General features: G+C 44.6%; 1 protein-coding gene across 2 annotated transcripts in view; it reads right to left on the bottom strand.

The window, feature by feature from the left end:
• The window catches only part of MXD1 (MAX dimerization protein 1), a 30252-nt gene extending 9510 nt beyond the window's left edge, over positions 1-20742 (bottom strand). For both annotated transcript variants that reach the window (XM_040414424.1, XM_040414425.1), the window contains exons 1-2: positions 20504-20742; positions 15235-15331 (exon numbers count right to left, since the gene is read on the bottom strand). In XM_040414424.1, coding sequence (XP_040270358.1) covers positions 15235-15331; positions 20504-20576 — 170 coding nt within the window. In that variant the 5' untranslated portion in view covers positions 20577-20742. The remainder of the gene's footprint in view (positions 1-15234; positions 15332-20503) is intronic.
• Positions 20743-22721: the final 1979 nt, after the last annotated feature.

The raw sequence follows: 22721 nt of genomic DNA, 5'->3' as shown, positions 1-22721 counted from the left end.
CTAAATGTATTCTGGTAATCCGACGCTATCCCCTATCCGGATGCTAGATCAGTGGAGGCTCACTAATTGCCAGAACGGGGGTCCTGTGTCCCCCGTTTCCCCCAGCTCTAAGAACATGGCTAGAAGGATTTGAATGGAATGCTATGGACACTGCCACTCCATTCACAGTCTATGGCACTGCCAAAGACAGCGGACAGCTCAATAGAACAGCAGTGTACATATTAACCCACTACTCTATTAAACTCCTCCTGGCTGTGATCTTGCAGTTGGGGAAAAGGGAGGACTTGGGCCCACCATTCTGGTGATTGGTGATCTACTGAAGTAGTGGTTCTTCCATATCCAGTGGAAAGGAGATAGGTATTGGCAGGATTACCAGAATACCTCTTTAATAAAACATATACCTTAATGGGGTCTTCCATATTTACAGTCCATTTTAAATCTGGTCAGGACAGTGTGTGTTGCCTAAAGCAAAAAAACAAAACCCTGCTCCCACCACATTCCTGTGCTGAAGACCGTTCGATGTTCCTTGCAGTTCCCGGCCTGCAAACTTCAAGACAGGGGTAGCAGCCTATAACGTGTCTCCAAGTGGCACATCACTGTGGTTATGTGGGGGATGTCACTGCTGAGGACAATTTTGGCTACAGCCACACACGTAACCCCTGCCTGTGCCAGAAGTTTACATGCGAGGACAGAAGGAGCCAGAACAGATTGTGAAGGGACAGGTAAGAATGTTCCCTCGACATGTCTCCCTGGTTGGGGTTTTTTAAAAAGTTCTGAAGTTGGACAAACTCCTTAAGCCTTTTTTAATTACATTTGTTGGCTGGGAACTAGAAACTGTCTCCAACCAGACAACTAAAGATAACATCATGCTTTATGCACTGTACGTGGATTATAGTGTATTTTAATCTTACACTAAGAGAGGAAATTGCAAGGGAAAAAAACAACAAATCCCTAGTAGATACTTATTGGAATTATACCCTTTAAAATCGAGAGGGTTAAATAATATTAGTAAAACGCGTACTGTTCCCCTATTCATACTTTAATGAATGGAAATTCAAAAATCAGTCAGTGTACTACTAGAGTTACGATAGACAAGCATGAAGCGTATTAAAAAAGGAAGGACGTAAACCACTAGTACAGAAGACAGCACACATCCAGCAAAGGTTCAAACTGTATTTGCAATCTACAATATAAACCAAAAGTAATCTGAACTGCAGGCGTCAAAACAACACTAACAGACTTGGTCGACTCAGCAAAACAAACGGTTTCAAAGTCATCAAAGTCAGGCCTCATGTTATGGAGGCGGCCAGTGCCCGAAGCCCTCTCCCCAGTGGCTACACCTTGTCTGACCTGCAACCCCATTCCCGGGTTCTGGCAGCTTGGACCTACTCACTTCCCTTTTCACGGACCCAGCTGCTGGTCAATGTGCGTGCATCCTAATCTTCCCCGTCCAATAGATAGAATCCCTTTAAGTATCCCAAGGTAACGGTCACCTCGTTTAAGCCTATAGAGATGCGGGCATGCACGGCTAGATCGCGCTAGTATGTCCACAATATACCTGTCCCATAGCGCTGTGTGCTTTTATTGTGTTTAAAAAATTATTTTATAGATATGTAAATGAGCCTGGTAAGGAGCCCAAGGGGCTGTACTAACCTTCTTGGAGCCCAGCCATGCCCCCTGTAAAGGAGCCCAGCACCGCCTGCATCCAGGAATCTCCTCCTTGCTCACAGTTAGATCGCCGTGAGCTCGCGCATGCACAGTGCTGGCATATTGTTCCTTCCCTGTGCTGGCATCAGCCTTAGGGAAGGAAGTGCGCATGTGCGAGCTCGCGCATCGCAAGATTAGAGGAGATTCGTTAGATGCAGGCGGTGCTGGGCTCCAAGGAGGTTAGTACAGCCCCTTGGGCTCCTTACCAGGCCGAATCTATAAAATCATTTTTTAAACACAATAAAAGCACACAGCGCTATGGGACAGGTATATTGCGGACATGCTAGCAGCGATCTAGCCTTGCATGTCCGCAGCTCTATAGGGTAAAACGAGGTGACAGAATCCCTTTAAGGCATCTTTGCATGTGGGAGGTTGCCTGAGCAGTAGGTTATTTATTGTAGGTTAGTGTCCTGAAAAGGTGTGCTGCTACTAGGTTTGTCTGCACATGTACTAACTCCTGCCTGTTTCCTGTATTTGAACCTTTGTTGCCTGACCTGAATTCTGCCTGATCTACATTCTGACCCTGAGCTGCCTGCCCTGCCCTCTGACTGTTTATCAGATTGTACGAACTCTGCCTGCCCTGACCGTGGCCTGTCCCTAACTACGGTTTATCTCTCGGGTGCTTTGCACCAGTATCTCTTGATTCCCATGGGTCAGCAGTCACTCGAACAGCCAGTTCGCACAATTGCCCAGTGGAATTTTGGCACAGATCCCATGCCAAAATTTTGCTGGTTGCTATATGGTGCTTAAAGCTGCAACCATGCCAAGAAGGGATATGCACAGTGTCCGCATTCAATGGAGCTAAGCCGCGATCGGGTTACTAGAATCTAATGTGAGCTACCACAGTGGTTTGTGCCTCGGTATACGCAGCAGATTTTGACAGCATCACAATCCGCCTTGTGAAAGGCCCTGAACAGAGACTACTCCCAAGAGGTTGCGGCCTGGTGGTTCCCCTGCTGTGGAGTCCGGATCCCTAAATAGGGGTAAAGGGCGAATACCAAGCAAGACATAGATAACGCCCTTAGAAATAGCCCCAAATCAGATCTGTTCACACGACACAGCGAATCCACATCTGAATGTAACAGCGGACCTGTATGGTGTCTATGGGCCTGTCTTATGGACACACTGCAAGGTGCTTGTGTGAGCCATTATATACCTCCATAATACAGCATGTATGACACGGACCTCTAATCTGCATGTATAAGGCGTAACTGTGGTTTTCTTCCATAGACTGGAAAAAACTTGTAGAAAATAATGGCTTGCTATGGGCAATAAGGCCAGATTTTCGCTGCTTTCATACATTTTTGCAGCCACAAAAAACACAAATGAAGTCCTTGCCTACAGTAACAAAAATGCCAAAAACACAACAGCTAACACATGTTTTTCTTGGGAAAAAAGGCAGCAGCATAGGTTACTCCCTTCCCCAGATTATCATATGAATGGCCATTTAATGTTGGTGTTTTCAAATCAATAGCCTTCAAGGCTGAGACTAATGGTGTATTCAAACAATAAAGCCGAAATCTAAACCCAAAAGACCCCTTGTGTGCATTCAGCAAGGACAAGATGGCTCAAGACATAAGGACTCAAGATGCAAGACACAGTTTGGTTGTGTCATGTTACACATTTGAAGCAGTGCAGAAAGTGTCACTTCCACCAGACAGGGTAAAGAGAGGCACCATCGCTGTATAGACGGGGTGAAAGATAGTTCTCCATGTAAATGTTATCAGAGGAACAGGGCAGGTTGCTGCTAAATACAGCTCAGGCTACTTTCACACTAGCGTTCGGGGCTCCGCTTGTGAGTTCCGTTTGAAGGCTCTCGCAAGCGGCCCCGAACGGATCCGTCCAGTCCTAATGCATTCTGAGTGGATGCGGATCCGCTCAGAATGCATCAGTTTGGCTCCGTTTGTCCTCCGCTCCGCTCAGCAGGCGGACACCTGAACGCTGCTTGCAGCGTTCGGGTGTCCGCCTGGCCGTGGGGAGGCAAACGGATCCGTCCAGTCTTACAATGTAAGTCAATGGGGACGGATCCGTTTGAAGATGACACAGTATGGCTCAATTTTCAAACGGATCCGTCCCCCATTGACTTTCAATGTAAAGTCAAAACGGATCCGTTTGCATTATCATGAACTTGTTTTTTGGTCATGCTAATGCAAACGGATCCGTTCTGAACGGATCTAAGCGTTTGCATTATAGGTGCGGATCCGTCTGTGCAGATACCAGACGGATCCGCACCTAACGCAGGTGTGAAAGTAGCCTCAGTCTGCAGAATCAGTATCTAATATATCAAAATATATATATCTAAATTATTCCATAAGGGCTATGTATACCTTGAGGCAATTTTTTATGATTGCACGTTACTCATTTTTGGCTAAACATCTTTTTTTCAATTGGCCTTTTTATTAAAAATATTGAGCTGTTCTGTCACAAAGGGTTAACTGTTACTTTCCAGTCATCTAATAAACCTTATCTCTAAACTACTAAGAGGTCATAAACACGGATATAAGCCCCATTCTTATCAGTAAGATAAGAACCAAGCTATAATAATTGTTTATACAGTCAGAGATAAGGAGTCCATCTGCTCCTGGTCTGACGGAAAAGACAGAAAATCCAAAGGGTGCTTCTAGAGCATCTCAGCTCTGTACAGAAAAAAAGATGCCATATTTGTAACAAAGATCAAATATAAAAATATTTTTAGCTCAAAAGGAGTACAATGCAATAATAAAAGAAAATGCCCCCAAAAGGTTTACATAGTCTTTAATGACCAGCAACATTTTTTTTTTTTTGTTTCTGCATTCGGCAGCCATAACTTCCTTATTTTGTTCACTGACCCATTTTATGCAGGATGTTATAATTTATTGATGTTGTTCGAGGTTACATCTAAATTATGGTGTAATTTTCAAGCAAGATTGATTATAATGAAAAACTGGAAAGCGAAGGAACCACCCTCAGTGATAGAATGGAAAAAGTCAGTGGATAATATGGTAAAAATGGAGAAAGAGTAATATCCGAATAATGAGAGGAGTCATAGATTTAGACAACTATGGAAATTGCGGTTTAAGGAAAGAGAAATTTTATTTTTCTTATTTTCTTTCCCTCATAGCCCTCTCCTCCTGTTTGAGTGGGTTGGGATGAAATATGATAGTTGATTATGTTTTTCTGTTTATGGATGAAATAAGATTGTTAATCATGTGTTAGTAATATTTAATGCCCATTGGATGTGGTAGATGGGATATTATGAAATAATAAATTAAATTGTTAATAAATTACGGTGTAATTTCTACAGTCCTCAACATTGTCAAGCCGTAAGGTTATCTAGGAAGTAGGTGGTGTTACTAAGATCTGCAAATGATCACATTTTCAAGCACCTAGCTCCAATATTTGGCTTGTGGGAGGGGAATAAATGCTAGATTGAAAGCTTTTAGCCACATGAAACCTCAAAAATCTGATCAAGTCATGTGGAAAGATTGTGCGATGCCTCCTGTTCATAAATGTGCCAGTTATAACCACTTAAAATTGAGTGACTTTACTTTATCACTCTGGGAGATTGCTTTGCACCTAGGCCGAGATGTCAACACTGTTCAACACTGCCTGTCTCGGTGGTTGGGAGAACAACAGCAAGAGGTGCACAGAGACCAACCTCTGCAAGGATGGATTGTTTGATTAGAAGAATGGCATGAAGTGATCCATGCTGGACAGCAAATGAAAGGATGTTGCATCCCAAGCCTAGGGCGGCAAATAGTGTTTACACAAAGCATCATAGGGCTACGAGCCAGTCGTCCAGCTACAGGTATTCCTTAACCTCATGCCACTGCTCTCAAAAGACTATCATGATGGACAGCAAAATGGCAAGGGAGGCTGGAATTGAGGTCTACCATCTTCAGCAATGAGTCCCACTTTTGTCTCGAATGCAATGATAGCCGGAGACCATGTGGGCTAAAGCCATTAAGGGGACATCATTTTTAAAAATATATTTTAGTTGCACATTGTACTATTAAATATTTGCAAATATTAATTAAATAACCGACCAGAAAAGTGGTTTTCAAAGACTGATGTACTAAAAGAAAAAAGGGAAAATGTGTCTGGTTACAGAGGGGGGTATGTGGCCTAGTCTTGAACTCTTTACTCGTCCATTTCATTGGAGGTCGTGACTTCCCCAATGTGACAAATTGGGTTACTATTTTGACTAGATTTCTCTTTAAAGTGGACCCGACTCCTCTCCTTGCATGTTTACGTAACTACTTGCATTCCCCATGTAGTAACAATTGTGGAGCATCTATTCTAATGACTATGTTGTGCCATTCCTTTATTATTCCTGCTGGAAGTTTACAAATAAATTGCCAGCAGTCTGCAGTAAAAGGTACTGACTAATCCAATCAGTGTAGCTGCTGTCAGACTGTGCAGGGAGACACTCCCAACTGGTAACACCCATCTGGACCTTTACTGCAAGCTGCTGGTAAGTCATTCATAAATTCTAGTAGAAATAGAGAAAAGGGCACAACATAGAGCCATAAGACATTGTTATGCAAGTAGTTACTAAAACAGACATGTCAGGAGAAGTGACGGGTCCTCCTTAAAATCAAGTGGTTCTGTGAGACACAACAAATGTCCTCAAGATGAGGTGAAGAGTTTCATCCACCGAACTCCACCACTTGACAGCAATTAGAGGCGAGCCTCGTGACACGTGAACAAACTTGAAAAACACGGGTAGCAGAAAGGAGTGGGTGAGGAGATAGGGCTGACGTTTCGATCGAGTGATTCATGTATTGACTAAAGACAAAACCTAGGAGAGATGCTGCTGGCACGGGACAGGCGCCCCGGCTCCAAGCCTACAATTTCTTATGCCGAGATGCATTCCAAGAAGATTACAATTACGCCCAGAAGATTACATTGAGATGTCATTTTTGCAGGATTGTATGAAAATTATACTTGTTACGTAGATGATATAATTAAGAAACCAAACAACAAGGAAGGAATTGGTCACGACTCCCTGACTAACTCTTAAATGCTGCCCTTTGAACGGCCGTCTTCACTGCGACAGATCCATCAGAACAGGTTTCTACCGTGAGGTCAATCCATGCTGGTAACTACATAATCATAACGGGTAGGGTGGCCATAGACTAATGGATGGTCCCGCTGGTCATACTGTGCTTCAGGCCTCGTGCACATTTCAGAAGATTGCACTGAAGCATACGCAACAACGTGGCTCCATACTACGGAGAAGTAGGTACTCCATAAGCCACCATATTACGGAGCTATCATCTGCTAGGGGTAACGCTTCTAGTGGAGCATAGCTGATTTTTTGTTCCCCGTCGGACATAGGACTTACAGCAGGAACCACTGAAACCCTATAGGCGCTCCATTATGGTTCTGTACAACACAGATGTTACACGAGGCCTTACTGCAGCTGGAACAACCCGGTGACAGAAAAATAAGAAAACCTGCAACCAAGTAGAGTGCAAAACAGGTGAATGGAGCTTTATAAAATCTCATAAAACTATAAAAAATAGTGGGTCAATACTGTGTAACCTGCCTAGAATTACTAACAACCCCTTTAAATGGAGTCAGCGATTACCTTTCTCCCTCTTGGGGGGCATTCACACGACCAAATGTATTTTGTGGTCTTCAAAACACTGATCTGCAAAATATGGATGACATCCATGTTGCCTCCTTTTTTGAGGACCTATTGACTTCTTCTGTGCGCTTTCTGAATAGTATATGTCCATTGCAGGAGAGATAGAACATGTATTCTTGGTTGCAAAATATGGCTCACTGGCCCATTGAAGCCAACCGGCCCATTGAAGATTTAAAAAAAAGCAATATCAGTCGTGTGAATGCCCCCATAACCTAATTCTAGAAACGGGTAGTGGACTGCCCCAGTTTTCAATGCTAACCTTTATTTCCCAGGACAGAGGGCCAATCGCCGAGTAAACGAACACAGATTTAACATGCAAATGAGCTTGCAAGTGTCCAGTGGGCGGTCCTGACTATCACTATACCTTGTGCTGCCCCACTTGTCTTGACCGACAGCTCCAGTGCTGGATGTGCAGTACAGTCACTGATGCCAATGATCCCGGAAAGGAATGTACTGCACATGCACCTTCAGATTGCACCACGCGTGATGCCCAGAGTGGACAGAGAGGGCTTTGCCAACACCATGATGGCATAGTGTAGTGAGGAGAGCCTGGGCACTCAGTTGCATATTGTATGAAAGTTCATTTTCTTGGCACCTGGACTACTATCCTGGGACACAATGGTCACGTGTGGTGGTTTTGGTGTCAGTTTTAAGTCTCTCTTTGCTTTGTGAGGTTGTGCCACATTTACAAAATGGCACAATAATATATTTGGCGCAAATGCAATGTGGTGTATGCCTATGTCTTGCCTGGTGTGGAGATGTGACTTTTTAACAAGTCACACGTCACGAACGAGACTATTCTAATCTAAAATTCTGACCTAGTTTTCATTCTACTTTTAAAAGTGGCGAGGATCACCAAATGTTACATAATAAAAGCACCAAATTCGCACGTGGGCATCACTTGTGACTTATTTTTACACCACAAAAACTGGCATAGCAGATTTGATAAATGACCCGCTATGTGTGCATAATAATGACTCAGTAATGTTTCTATTTCAGGCTTTCATTTGCTTATATTCCTCTAAAAAAAACAAAAACACAACCCACAACACAGATTATTAGTAAATCTTAAGCAAATGTTGATTCAGTACAACGCAGCGTTGCTGGATTTACTGCCCACACTCTGGTGAACTTAGAAGGCGGTGGAGGTCTTCTACCGCCAACTTATCATGTTGACTCTTGTGACACAACGCACCGTTTTCGGTCATTATTGTGTGCAGTCGTTGGCAAAACTTTGAGGTCGGCCAAGACAAAGCAACTTGCAACGGGCATCACTCCAACATCAGGTGAAAGTAAAGCTGATATATTCACCCATATGTTCACGTGAGCCGTTTTCGCCTGACATCTTTCAGAGTGCTGCTGATATTTTTCCTTATTTACCTTTGGGGAATTAAGCCACACCCCATTTTCAGAGTTACTTTAATTTGTGTATTTTTATGCAAGATGAATCCCATTAAAGTAGGCATGCTGCCTTGTAGGGTTGATTCTACTGATTACAATGATACCCATCTTTCTACGCAAAGGGCTTCAGCGCATGGAGGGGTGTGGCCAGCACTGGTAAGCTAAGTTGCACCGAGTGGCTTAGCCCAACCCCTTGGTGCATTTAAAGGCTATATACACATTTGGGGGCAGTTTTTTTTCAATTATTGCATTATACTTATTTTGAGCTAAAAATCATTTTTCAATTGGTCTTTATAAAAAATATGGAATCCTTTTTTCTGTACAGAGCCGAGATGCTGTAGGGGCAGCCTGTGGATTCTTTGTCTTTTCCGTCATCTGTGGAGCTGACAGGCTCCTTATCTCTGACATTATAAACACTCATTATAGCTCAGTTCTCATCTTACTGATAAGAATGTGGCTTAAATAAGTGTTTAGGACCTCTTAGTAGAGAGAAGGTTTTTTAGATGACAGGCAAAAAGTAAAAGCGAAAGTACCAGTCACACAGTTAGAAAAACACAGTTAACCCTTTGTGACAGAATGGCTCAATATTTTTAATAAAGGCTAATTGAAAATAGAATAAATTATTATTATTTTTTTACAGGAACACCACACCCGATTTTAATAAAACGGGTATTTTTTTTTTAAATCAGTAGAATCATCCCTACAAGGCAGTATCTCTGGTTTATTAGGGTTGAACCTACATAAAAAACACACAAACTGAAAAAGTAAGACAGGCATCATTTTAATAAGCAGGATCAACCCTACCACCCAGTGTGTCTGGTTTGATAGAGTTGATCCTGATGACAGGTGCTCTTTAATGAATGGTAGAGGACTATCAACTTTTAGCAATTTGCATCTGCACCATTTCAAAAGTTAAAATGAGTGGTTTATTGATCACTTTGCACCATTTTCCCATTGTATTCAGCATCCAGCAGGCACAGCACATGCAGATCTGCCACTGATAACCACCCGAGGGGAATTTACTTCCATCCTCAAATCCACCAGGGAGCCCCATCAATGAAGACGCAGATTAGAAGCAAATAAGATCTTAGTGGATTCCCTGATTGACAATCCCCGCTGACTACACAGTTAGGCTGGAGATTAAGATGGTGTCCCTTATCTTTTCTGATCATGTGTGTAACATCCATGTGTGAGGCCTCGTTCACACTTCCGTGTCCGTGATGACTTCTGTGAGAAGATGGTCAGCGTTTCATCAGTGAAGAGGTCCATGAAGGATCCGTGTTTGGTCTGTATGTTCGTTTACTGCCCTTGTGTCATCCATATTCCATGTACACTGCTAGGCCGAAAGTTTGTTTCTAGAGGATCTCCTACCAATGGTCAGTGAAAAACAACTGACAGAACATGGTTTTGATCAGCTTTTTCACGGTCATGTTTGGTCCGCATCACTGATGTCTAAAGAAGCACATTAAAATCAAGGGATCCATGTGCTGTCCATGGAGAAAAAAGGACACAACATGTCTGATTCACAGATGTGTAAGGAAGGCTTGATCCTTACAATGAACACTATACCGCCGATGCAGGAGTCTAGCATTAGGCCTCGTTCACACTTCAGTGAATCGCGGACGTGTGCTGTCCATGTTCTCCACATGTAGCCATTGATTTTTAATATGTTTGTTCACACATCAGTGGTTTTCCCCGACTGTGGGTCAGTGGAAAAATCATGGGAGCATGCACTACTTTTCTGCGGATCAAACACGCCCGTTGAAGTCTATGGTTCCTCGAAAAACCACTTACACAACATAGATGGCATCCATGTTCTGTCGGTGGATTTTCAAGGACCATTGGCAGGAGATGCTTTGGAAATCAATGTTCAGCTGAACAGTGTCCTTGTAATATGAATGACACACAGAAGGCCAAAAATGCACAAGACACATAGACCAAACACGGACTCTTCACGGATGAAACATGGACAAATTTTCCACTGACGTCAAATGGACATGTGAACAAGGCCTTATACAGCTGTGCAAAAACTCCAGACATCATAGATAAGTCTGATACATGGTATAACAGAAGGCAGGTCCGTGTCATGAAAGAGGCTGTGATCAGTTCCTTTCCCATGTGCCATATGGACATCATAAAGGTGGGGGCACGCTGCTAAGGAGTCCCCTCTATGGTCCAGAAAATAAGAAAGCCTCGCACTCACACTAGGTCCATCTACGCATTACATGACTGGTCATTTATGTGAATGGACAGCATACAGTACATTTTCCCAGCAGTGGCCTCTACCGGGCAAATGTATGGTCAAGCTCAGACCACCACTGGTGGTTAGAGAAGATGGACCACCAGGAGCAACTGATCACTGGGCCAACTTCTACTCAGAAAGGGGTTTAGAAGTCTTGATAGGACAACCCATGTGAAGTCCTGTCCTCTCCTGACTGAGGAGCTCCTGCTGAAGGGAAATAACAGCCTACGAGATGGGGGTGGAAATCGTCCACTAGCGGGAATGTTTACCAATCACTCCCATCAGATATGGGGGGAGATCCTTCCATTTATGTTGTCCTTTATACAGGATTTTATATCACTTGATTAAAGCCTGATGAGCAGGACGCGGGTGTTATTGTCTATTAACCTATTTTATTGCATTTTGTGCATTATAAATGTGGTTTCTATGGTGACTGTCGGGTGTGATTTGTGTCAGTGCAGCAGTAGTCCGTGACCAGTATTGGCCATCGTATAAATCAGTGTATAAATGAGCCCTGCCGTTTCCATGTCACCAGCCTCATCTTATAGTCATGTCACTGGTTTTCACCAGGGATGTCCCATTAGACCCGAACTCTGTGTGACCTTGTCATCTGTCACCTCCGAGCACACGCTGCATAACCACTATGCACATGGCCAGGACACCAACAACACGGTGGCCCATGGGTCTCCTCCTGCCTCATGTTGCTATGGTTACGGCTAAATGATTCCTCATATCCATACAATGAATAGCATGCAAGGGGGAAGCTGTGCTGGCCAGGTATTAAAAAAAAAAAAAAAAAAAAAAAAAACACAGTAAAACAAATACTGAAATAATAAATTTATATTTCTAATTAGGCATCACCTAAAACCTGTATAGACAGAAAATATCATGGTCTCCCCTTGGTACCCACTTGGAAAACGAAAGCTGCCACTTGGTTTCTAGGGGCAACAAATTTGTCTGAATTATATTGTGTGAAGGACAATGCACTTAAAAAAATTAAATGACCATAACCCCAATTGCTATTGTTTTTAAGGTTGTATTCATAATTTGCAGTTACAATGCAGATCTTGCGGCAATTTTCACTAAACTGCAGCAAAATATCACAATTTTAAAAAAAAAGTGGCAAAAACCTTCATATGACCATAACCAATAGAAATAAGATGAGAAATGTATCTGCAAGAACGGACCATGCTGGCGAAGATGCCTGAATTCCTGAGGGAAACCCTATAAACTCTGATTTGAATCAACCTTTTTTTTTTTTTTATTACTGCCATTTGCTTTCAAGGGGGGGGGGGGGGGGTTGTTCGGTGGTAATTTTTTGTTCAAAAGGCTAAGAATGGATAAAAAAAAAATATATAAAATAAATTTTAAAAAAAAAGCAATGGTGCGCACAGAGACATTAGGCAAGTGTGACATACTGAAAAACTGACAGAAATGTTACCAGGCCCACCCACAGGTGCACTATATAATATATATATATATATATATATATATATATATATATATATATATATGGACTGTGGCTAGAATACCCCTTTAAAGGGTCTGCCAAGTGCTTCTGGAAATAAAGTAGGGCTGGGGGTGGTTTGGTTGGGGTCCAGCTGTCTCTACACCTGAGAAAGAACCACTTTTTGTAGAGGCTGGGGGTAGTTTATCCCCGGCTAGATTTTCCTCAGCTCATCCTCCTTAATAGGCCTCATTAACGAAAACAGATAAGCTGGTCTTAGCAACCAATCACAGTGCAGCTTTCATTTTTCCAGAGCAGTTTATGAAAAGAAAGCTGCACGCTGGTTGGTTGCTATGGGCGACCAGGCCAATTCTGTTAGACAGTTTAGATAAATGAGGCCTAGCGTCTGTGGAAAATGGGTGGCAACATAAAAACTACCCCATAGGGTTTATGTTGTGACCCTTAACTTGCAGTAACACAAAAAAAAGTCACCAGAAATCCAGCACGTTTGGATTTCCGGAGACTTGTGTGTTGCAGTCATGGCACCTTGCGGGTCACAACAACCACATTTACCCTGATCATGTTGACTTTTATGCAGCCTTAAAGGGGTTGTCTCATCTCAGACAATGGGGGCATATCGCTAGGATAGAGAACGGAGCCCCGCAAGGTGGTGGCTGGAGGACCTCAGTCTGGCCACCACCAAGCTGGCTCCCCATAGAAGTAAATGGGAGCATATTGCGCATGCGCGACCCCAGCTCCCATTCATTTCTATGGGGCCGATGGAAATAGCTGAGCCAGCGCGCAGCTATTTTCCACGGCCCCATAGAAAATGAATGGAGGGTGGCTGCGCATGCGCCCTCCTTGACTTGTGGGGCTCCGTTCTCGGGGCACCTATAAGACAATGGGGGCATATCCTAGCGATATGCCCCGATTGTCCATGATGAGACAACCCCTTTAAAGGGATTTTCCAGTACTTGGGTACTGATGAGCTATCCTCAGGAGTATCAGATCGGTGCGGGTCAGACAACCCTCACCTCCACCAATCAGCTGTTTCGGGCAGCAATTGGCACCAGAAACTATACAGTATATGGAAGGCTCCATCCATTGTGTAGTCTCTGGCGCCAGCATACTGCAGCTCAGCCTCCATTCACTTAAAGGGGTTGGCCAGTTTCCAATACTGATGACCTGTTCTGAGGATAGGTTATGAATATCAAATTAACAGGGTCTGACCCCCAACACCCCCACCGATCCGATATTGGTAACCTATCCTGAGGATCAGTCATCAATATAGAAAACTGTCCAACCCCTTTAAAGGGGATTACCGTCTAAGACATTGATGGCACGTAGCTAGGATATGCCATCAATGTCAGACAGGTGTTGGTCCCATGTGTGGGATCAGCACCTATCTCCAGAACGGGACCCCCGATATGAACAGAGACCAGCCGTGCATGCATGTCCACCTCTGCTCACTGCTACGGGAGTTCCGAAAATAGAAGCGCTGGCTAGGCCATTTTCAGTAGTCCCATAGTGGTGAATGGAGAGGTGGCCACGCTTGCGCAGTGCGCTTTCCAACCACTGCTCCGAAAATAGCAGAGCAAATGCAGTCAGAAATACCATTGCGACAAATGGAGAGCACGATGCACAAGAGCAGTGTGCTTTCCTTCACTTTGGGGACCCCGTTCTCTAGAGGTGGGACCCACACTATCTAACATTGATGGCATATCCTATTAACCTAGTTATATGCCATCCATGCACCAACCCCTTTAATGGGAGTTGGGCTGCAGTACCGCAGATGACCTCTACACAGAGGACGTAGTGCTTTCAGCTCCATCCACATGATAGTTTCTGGCATTGGCGGCTGCGTGAAACAGCTGATTGGTGAAGGTGTTGGACCCCACACCAATCTGATTCTGATGACCTATCCGGTGGACACGCTACCAATATCCAAGTGTAACTTTACACGTTCAATACTTGCGTATGGTAGAACTGGATTCAGATTAGATTCCAAACATATAACCAAAGGGGCAGAGTAGCGTGCAGTTGGCACAACGGGTCGAAGGTGGACATCAGTCATGTATATAATGTGTTGATTTAAAGAATGCTAGTGGGTATTCATGAGGAACACCATATGTCAATTAGACCATGTACAAAATACAACAGTAGCAATAGTGATAACAGAGACTATGCTGTCTGCAAAAATGCGGCTCCGTTATTTTGCGGATTAGATGCAGACCCATTCACTTCTATGGGGTCGAAAACAAATAAAACATGTCCTATAGTTGTCACTGAAAATCAGGCCCCATTGAAATCTATAGGTCCGCAAAAATGCAGAATGCAATCCGTTTTTTTTTTGCGGACAGCATACTGCCGTCTGAATGAGCCCTAATAGAGAATAAAAAAGGACACGTATCGCATCCTGTGTACGGAATACTCCTGTTCTGATTAACAAGGCTCGGGGAAGACATTTCTCCGCACATCTCACATAGCGGACAGCGAGGGCAGACCGCCACTACATAAAAGCACATTTTGTATTATATGGTTTGATTATTTATTATTGTATTTGAACAGCTTCTCCGTCCTCACACCGTACCCGGGACGTGTCGCCTCGCAGCTCTACTCGCTTCCCAGGCCAATCTGCTCCTCGTTCTCACCGCTTTCACAGCTCAGACACATTTTTCACATGAAAACAAGAGCAGGAATCACAAGAGGTTTCTTGATGGAGGCACAAATCCACAGGGGCGTGGGGCCTGCCACTCATCTGTGGATTGCATGTGAGTGTCGAGCACATCGCAGATTCCGGCTTACCTGCTGCTGCTGCTTTTCTTCGACTTGCTTTTCCTCTTCAAGCTGTCCCTCTCCTTGCTATTGTAAGGCAACATGGAAGCATAACCATGCTCGGCTTCTGTGTACGACACCAGACACACAAACCGTTAACCGGGTAACACATTAAATCCTCGCTCTGTAAGTGCCCCCCCGAAACATACAAAACACATACAGGAAAATCTTCAGAAAAACATAAAACATATCACATGCAACAAAATATTCCAAACCACAACACATCACCGGCAGATTACAAGACGCCTAAGCGGCAATTATATCGAAGGCGCTTGCAGACCTGTAGGGTGAGTCTTGGCACGTGCTAGGGAACAAGGGATTATATTAGGAAACTGAAGCCGGCTAGGCTTCATGCACGCGACCATATCTGCTTAGCAGTTCCGTAAAATACGGATGCGGTCCGTGTTGCGTCAGCATTTTTTGGCGGATCCATTGACTTCAATGGGTCAACGGTCTGCACTTGGAGGACAAGTATAGGACTGAGCCCCTAGGACTGAACTCAATACCGGAAAACAAAAACGCTAGTGTGAAAGTAAAGAACTCCGACATTGGTACCTGTCGCACTCCCGCCAGGTGCCCGAGCACCAGTAATGACCGCAGCCGTCTGCCCTTGTAAGTGAATAGCAGAGCCAAAAGACCACACAACCTAACCGGAGACATCCCAGTGGGGAAGGACGGACAGCCGGGTGGCTCAGGGGTCAGTGAGACGTGTGCGTTTCACCAGAATACTGCAATTTCCTTCCACAAGATGAAAAAAAAAATAACAAAAAAATAATTGACCTCACTCTAGGGACAGGGGATGACACGACTGCTTCTGGAAGGAAGCCGTGGTATACCATGGTGATAGATAAGGGCGGTGTGGTTTCGTGGATGCCCGACTATGCCTGGGTACTGGGAAACCTACTACTTCTAGCTGTTCTTACCGAATGCAGGACTATAAGCTTATAATGAGAATGACTAGAAAGCACTAGGTAAAAATGTCAATATATAAAACTACAAAGCTGCAGGAATGCCTGTGCCAACCAGAACTGCCTTGGAAAAAAATAAATAAATAAATAAAAACAAAAAAATAATTAAACCTCGTAACATTATCATTATTGCCCCTCTCCCCGCTGGAATCTGCTGGGTTGCCGGTAACAGGCGCACATAATGACTCCTCACTGGGCACCCCACATCTCCGAAGAGACCAATGCCCTTACAGATGTCAGCCTGGCTCTAGTGCCACGCAGCACACGCCCGCATCCCGTGAATTATTTAATATATTAACATAATAATAGGCAGCCGGCACAAGTGCAAAAATATTTGGGGGATAATTAACAAGTATTATGGAGAGTGGCTGCCTGGTAATTATTGCTTTCAGGGTAATGCCAGCGCTTGGCAGTGCCAAGTGTGGACGGGATTAGGACTGGAGACGACATCAGCACACAGTGTAGCTGCATACGTTCAGGCAGATGGCAGAAATCATGTGCTCTGCCGGGCACTGCATGTGACTGAGGACCTCGCCATCGCCAGTGAATCAGAGGAGGCCCGAGCAGCCGTCATATTGATGGCATGCTCTACTGTGATTAACAGGACCTATAAACGGGATCACTCATCCGTGTGGACATGCATATGGAGCGCAGCAGCCGAGGATCTGCACATAACGCTTCTCCCGCACGCATCAGACGCTGAGCCATCCCTGCATCCGATTTACTACTAGGCATGCCCACGTATACACACACAACGCCAGATTCCGTGTTCATGTATGTATACGCTGGAAGAGAACGCTGTACATGTAAACAGTGCGGGTCATTATACCGTATATATACACACAATGACTGGCTTCATATATGTATACACTAGGAGATAATGCTGTACCTGTAAGCACATACTGTGCAGGTTATTCTACCGTATATACACACACACAATGACTGGCTTCATATATGTATACAGTAGGAGATAATGCTGTACATGTAAACACGCACTGTGCAGGTTATTCTACCGTATATACACACACAATGACTGGCTTCATATATGTATACACTAGGAGATAATGCTGTACATGTAAACACGCACTGTGCAGGTTATTATACCGTATATACACACACAATGACTGGCTTCATATATGTATACACTAGGAGATAATGCTGTACGTGTAAGCACATACCGTGCAGGTTATTATACCGTATATATACACAATGTCTGGCTTCATATATGTAAACACGCACTGTGAGGGTCATTATACCGTACATACACACAATGACTGGCTTCATATATGTATACACTAGGAGATAATGCTGTACGTGTAAGCACATACCGTGCAGGTTATTATACCGTATATATACACACAATGACTGGCTTCATATATGTATACACTAGGAGATAATGCTGTACATGTAAACACGCACTGTGCGGGTCATTATACCGTATATACACACACAATGACTGGCTTCATATATGTATACACTAGGAGATAATGCTGTACGTGTAAGCACATACCGTGCAGGTTATTATACCGTATATATACACAATGTCTGGCTTCATATATGTAAACACGCACTGTGCGGGTCATTATACCGTACATACACACAATGACTGGCTTCATATATGTATACACTAGGAGATAATGCTGTACGTGTAAGCACATACCGTGCAGGTTATTATACCGTATATATACACACACAATGACTGGCTTCATATATGTATACACTAGGAGATAATGCTGTACATGTAAACACGCACTGTGCGGGTCATTATACCGTATATACACACACACAATGACTGGCTTCATATATGTATACACTAGGAGATAATGCTGTACGTGTAAGCACATACCGTGCAGGTTATTATACCGTATATACACACACAATGACTGGCTTCATATATGTATAGAAGATAACGCTGTACGTGTAAGCACATACCGTGCAGGTTATTATACCGTATATACACACACACAATGACTGGCTTCATATATGTATACACTAGGAGATAATGCTGTACGTGTAAGCACATACCGTGCAGGTTATTATACCGTATATATACACAATGTCTGGCTTCATATATGTAAACACGCACTGTGAGGGTCATTATACCGTACATACACACAATGACTGGCTTCATATATGTATACACTAGGAGATAATGCTGTACGTGTAAGCACATACCGTGCAGGTTATTATACCGTATATATACACACAATGACTGGCTTCATATATGTATACACTAGGAGATAATGCTGTACATGTAAACACGCACTGTGCGGGTCATTATACCGTATATACACACACAATGACTGGCTTCATATATGTATACACTAGGAGATAATGCTGTACGTGTAAGCACATACCGTGCAGGTTATTATACCGTATATATACACAATGTCTGGCTTCATATATGTAAACACGCACTGTGCGGGTCATTATACCGTACATACACACAATGACTGGCTTCATATATGTATACACTAGGAGATAATGCTGTACGTGTAAGCACATACCGTGCAGGTTATTATACCGTATATATACACACACAATGACTGGCTTCATATATGTATACACTAGGAGATAATGCTGTACATGTAAACACGCACTGTGCGGGTCATTATACCGTATATACACACACACAATGACTGGCTTCATATATGTATACACTAGGAGATAATGCTGTACGTGTAAGCACATACCGTGCAGGTTATTATACCGTATATACACACACAATGACTGGCTTCATATATGTATAGAAGATAACGCTGTACGTGTAAGCACATACCGTGCAGGTTATTATACCGTATATACACACACAATAACTGGCTTCATATATGTAAACACGCACTGTGCGGGTCATTATACCGTATACACACAATGACTGGCTTCATATATGTATACACTAGGAGATAATGCTGTACGTGTAAGCACATACCGTGCAGGTTATTATACCGTATATACACACACAATGACTGGCTTCATATATGTATAGAAGATAACGCTGTACGTGTAAGCACATACCGTGCAGGTTATTATACCGTATATATACACAATGTCTGGCTTCATATATGTAAACACGCACTGTGAGGGTCATTATACCGTACATACACACAATGACTGGCTTCATATATGTATACACTAGGAGATAATGCTGTACGTGTAAGCACATACCGTGCAGGTTATTATACCGTATATATACACACAATGACTGGCTTCATATATGTATACACTAGGAGATAATGCTGTACATGTAAACACGCACTGTGCGGGTCATTATACCGTATATACACACACAATGACTGGCTTCATATATGTATACACTAGGAGATAATGCTGTACGTGTAAGCACATACCGTGCAGGTTATTATACCGTATATATACACAATGTCTGGCTTCATATATGTAAACACGCACTGTGCGGGTCATTATACCGTACATACACACAATGACTGGCTTCATATATGTATACACTAGGAGATAATGCTGTACGTGTAAGCACATACCGTGCAGGTTATTATACCGTATATACACACACAATAACTGGCTTCATATATGTAAACACGCACTGTGCGGGTCATTATACCGTATACACACAATGACTGGCTTCATATATGTATACACTAGGAGATAATGCTGTACATGTAAACACGCACTGTGCAGGTTATTATACCGTATATACACACACAATGACTGGCTTCATATATGTAAACACGCACTGTGCGGGTCATTATACCGTATACACACAATGACTGGCTTCATATATGTATAGAAGATAACGCTGTACATGTAAGCACATACCGTGCAGGTCATTATACCGTATACACACAATAACTGGCTTCATATATGTAAACACTAGAAGATAACGCTGTACGTGTAAGCACACACTGTGCGGGTTATTATACCGTACATACAGTCGTGTATGCCAGGTAGGTGCACACACATGACGACTGTCAGTGTACACAGGTGGATTGGGGGTACATATAATACACATGTCAATGCATGCAAGAGACTGATGACAAGAGAGCGTGAATGCACAGGGGGCGTACAACACAATATACATGTATACCCGGCAGGTGCTGCACATACATGTATACCCGGCAGGTGCTGCACATACATGTATACCCGGCAGGTGCTGCACACAAGGCTGATGACAGGTGCATGCACTCCTGCAGGAGATGTATGATTAGAGGTGTGCATGGCAGGACACAGGCTGCTGTACAGACGGGGCGGCTTCACGTGCCAGCTCCTCACAGAGACGCACACGTATCCGCTCTCACCTCTCTCCCTCCGCTCCAGATACTCCGCCGCCTCCAGAAGCATCTGGATGTTGACACAGACCGAGGCCGCCATTTTCCAGCACCAGGGAAAAGAAGGAGAGAGCAGTGTCGGTGGCAGGGCACGGCGTTACCGGGGGTGACAGATCGCTGGCTGACGTGTAGGTGGCGTGCGCCGGCTGCCGCTCAGAGTCCTCAGCCTGGTCCCGGTGTCTAAGTAACCGAGTCTATGGGGGAAGTGCTGGGATTGTTGTTTATCTGCTCCTGCAAAACACGCCCCTTTCTCGCCTGCGCAGACACGCCCACTGGCAGAGTGGCGGGATGCGATTGGTCACGTTTCCACGGCACAGAGCCCTCCCCTTCCTTCCTATTGGCCTCCATGACACATGGGGCCGACCAATGTGCCATCTGACGGGAGGGGCAGGAATTGCTGTCAACAGACTTTGGCTGTAATTGGGCAGTGGGACTGCCATTGGCACGCCTTTCAAAGGATGGCCACGCCCATTCAGCTGTTTGCCCACCTGATTGGTCCCCTCCTGGAAAAGTGTCCCATCTGTGCAGGTAGTGACGTCATCGCCGGGCTAGCTCGCTAAATATGTAGATATCGTAAACTAGGAGATAACGGTTGTACGTGTCGGTGCACATGTATGCGGGGGACTGGAGGACGCTGCCCGCATCCCGCTCTGTACTACGCCGGGAGGCACAGCACAGAGGCATTAGTGCACAGCGCGCTCCTTTACTTCCCATACAATCGCATCGGGCTATGTCTCCGGTGCAGAGATCGGAGGCGGTGACGTCACCGGTGGAGCTGTCAGTCACAACAGGGACCCCCTCTGTGACGTAGCCGGGGCATTGTCTCTGGAAATAGAACGCATTACGTAATGTGGTTGGCTGACAGGTCACGTGACGCGCGCGGGGGGGGGGGGGGGGGGGGGTCGCTTCACTTTGGCGTCACGTGATTCTGAACATTGCTGCAGTGCAAAATCCCAGAGCGCAGACTGTGGCCGTCGCGTTGTGCCCCCCATACAGCGGAGCATGCCCTTACTGATCTCTGGGGTAGAGGACCAGCAGCCTTCCGCTGTGGTGAAACTACGACTCCCAGCATGCACGCTTGCTTGGTTCTTCTCAGAACTTCCACAGAAGTGAATGAAGCATGCTGAGTAGGGCTGCAGTAAACCATTATTTTAGTATTCTTCCGATTATTTTTACAATTAATCGAGTAATCTAATAAGAAAAATGAATTAATAGACTGTTTTCCTTTATAAAAACTCATCAGTCCCCAACACCCTTCGTCCCCCCCCCCTGTGCGATCAGCCCAAGTGCATCAGTCCCCCCCCAGTGCCATCATCAGCTTGCCCCCCCTCCGTGCCAGTACTTACCTTTCCTGTAGGGGCGCCGCTCCACCATCCTGATGTCACACAGCATCGGGTCATAGAGCACGATGTGTCAGGGCTGAAAGTGCAGCATAGTACGGAGCGGTGAGTAATAGCAAGCGCTTCCCTCCCGCTCCGTGGTCACATGACACAAACAAATCCTCGATGCAAAAAGTTTGGTGTCGAATTACTCGATTCAATCGAGTAACCGTTTCAGCCCTAATGCTGAGAGTTGTAGTTTGACAAAATCTGGAGTGCCCAAGGTTTCTGGACTAGCCCATGGCTGAGAGCGCCCCAACCCCCTTCCCATCTCAAGCCTATTTGCTACCTGTGGTTCTGGGCATGTGGGTGAATTATCTGTCGTCGTCGTCCCCCAACCTGCCACTCGCCAGCTGTTGAAATACTACAACCCCCAGCATGCACTGTACACTGCCATGGCATCCTGGGATTTGTCGTTTTTTTTTTTTTTATTAACGGGCAAGCCACAGGTTGGAGACGAATGCTGTATAGCAGGGATGCCCAACTTGTGGCCTTCCAGCAGTTGTAAAACTACAACTCCCACCATGCCTTGCTGTAGGCTGTCCAAGCATGCTGGGAGTTGTAATTTTGCAACAGCTGGATGGCCGCAGTTTGGGCATCCCTGCTCTATAGGAACTTCTGTACCTGCATCCTATTTTCTTCACGCCGTCTTCCTATTCTTAGGCCCCTTTCACACGGGCGAGTATTCCGCACGGATGCGATGCGTGAGGTGAACGCATTGCACCCGCACTGAATACCGACCCATTCATTTCTATGGGGCTGTTCACACGAGCGGTGATTTTTGCGTGACAATCGCAGCATGCTCTATA

This window comes from Bufo bufo, chromosome 1, assembly GCF_905171765.1.
Source record: "Bufo bufo chromosome 1, aBufBuf1.1, whole genome shotgun sequence".
NCBI classification, from domain to species: domain Eukaryota; kingdom Metazoa; phylum Chordata; class Amphibia; order Anura; family Bufonidae; genus Bufo; species Bufo bufo.
Note: the sequence above shows the minus strand (reverse complement) of the source record. Positions and strands in the feature narration are given on the sequence as shown.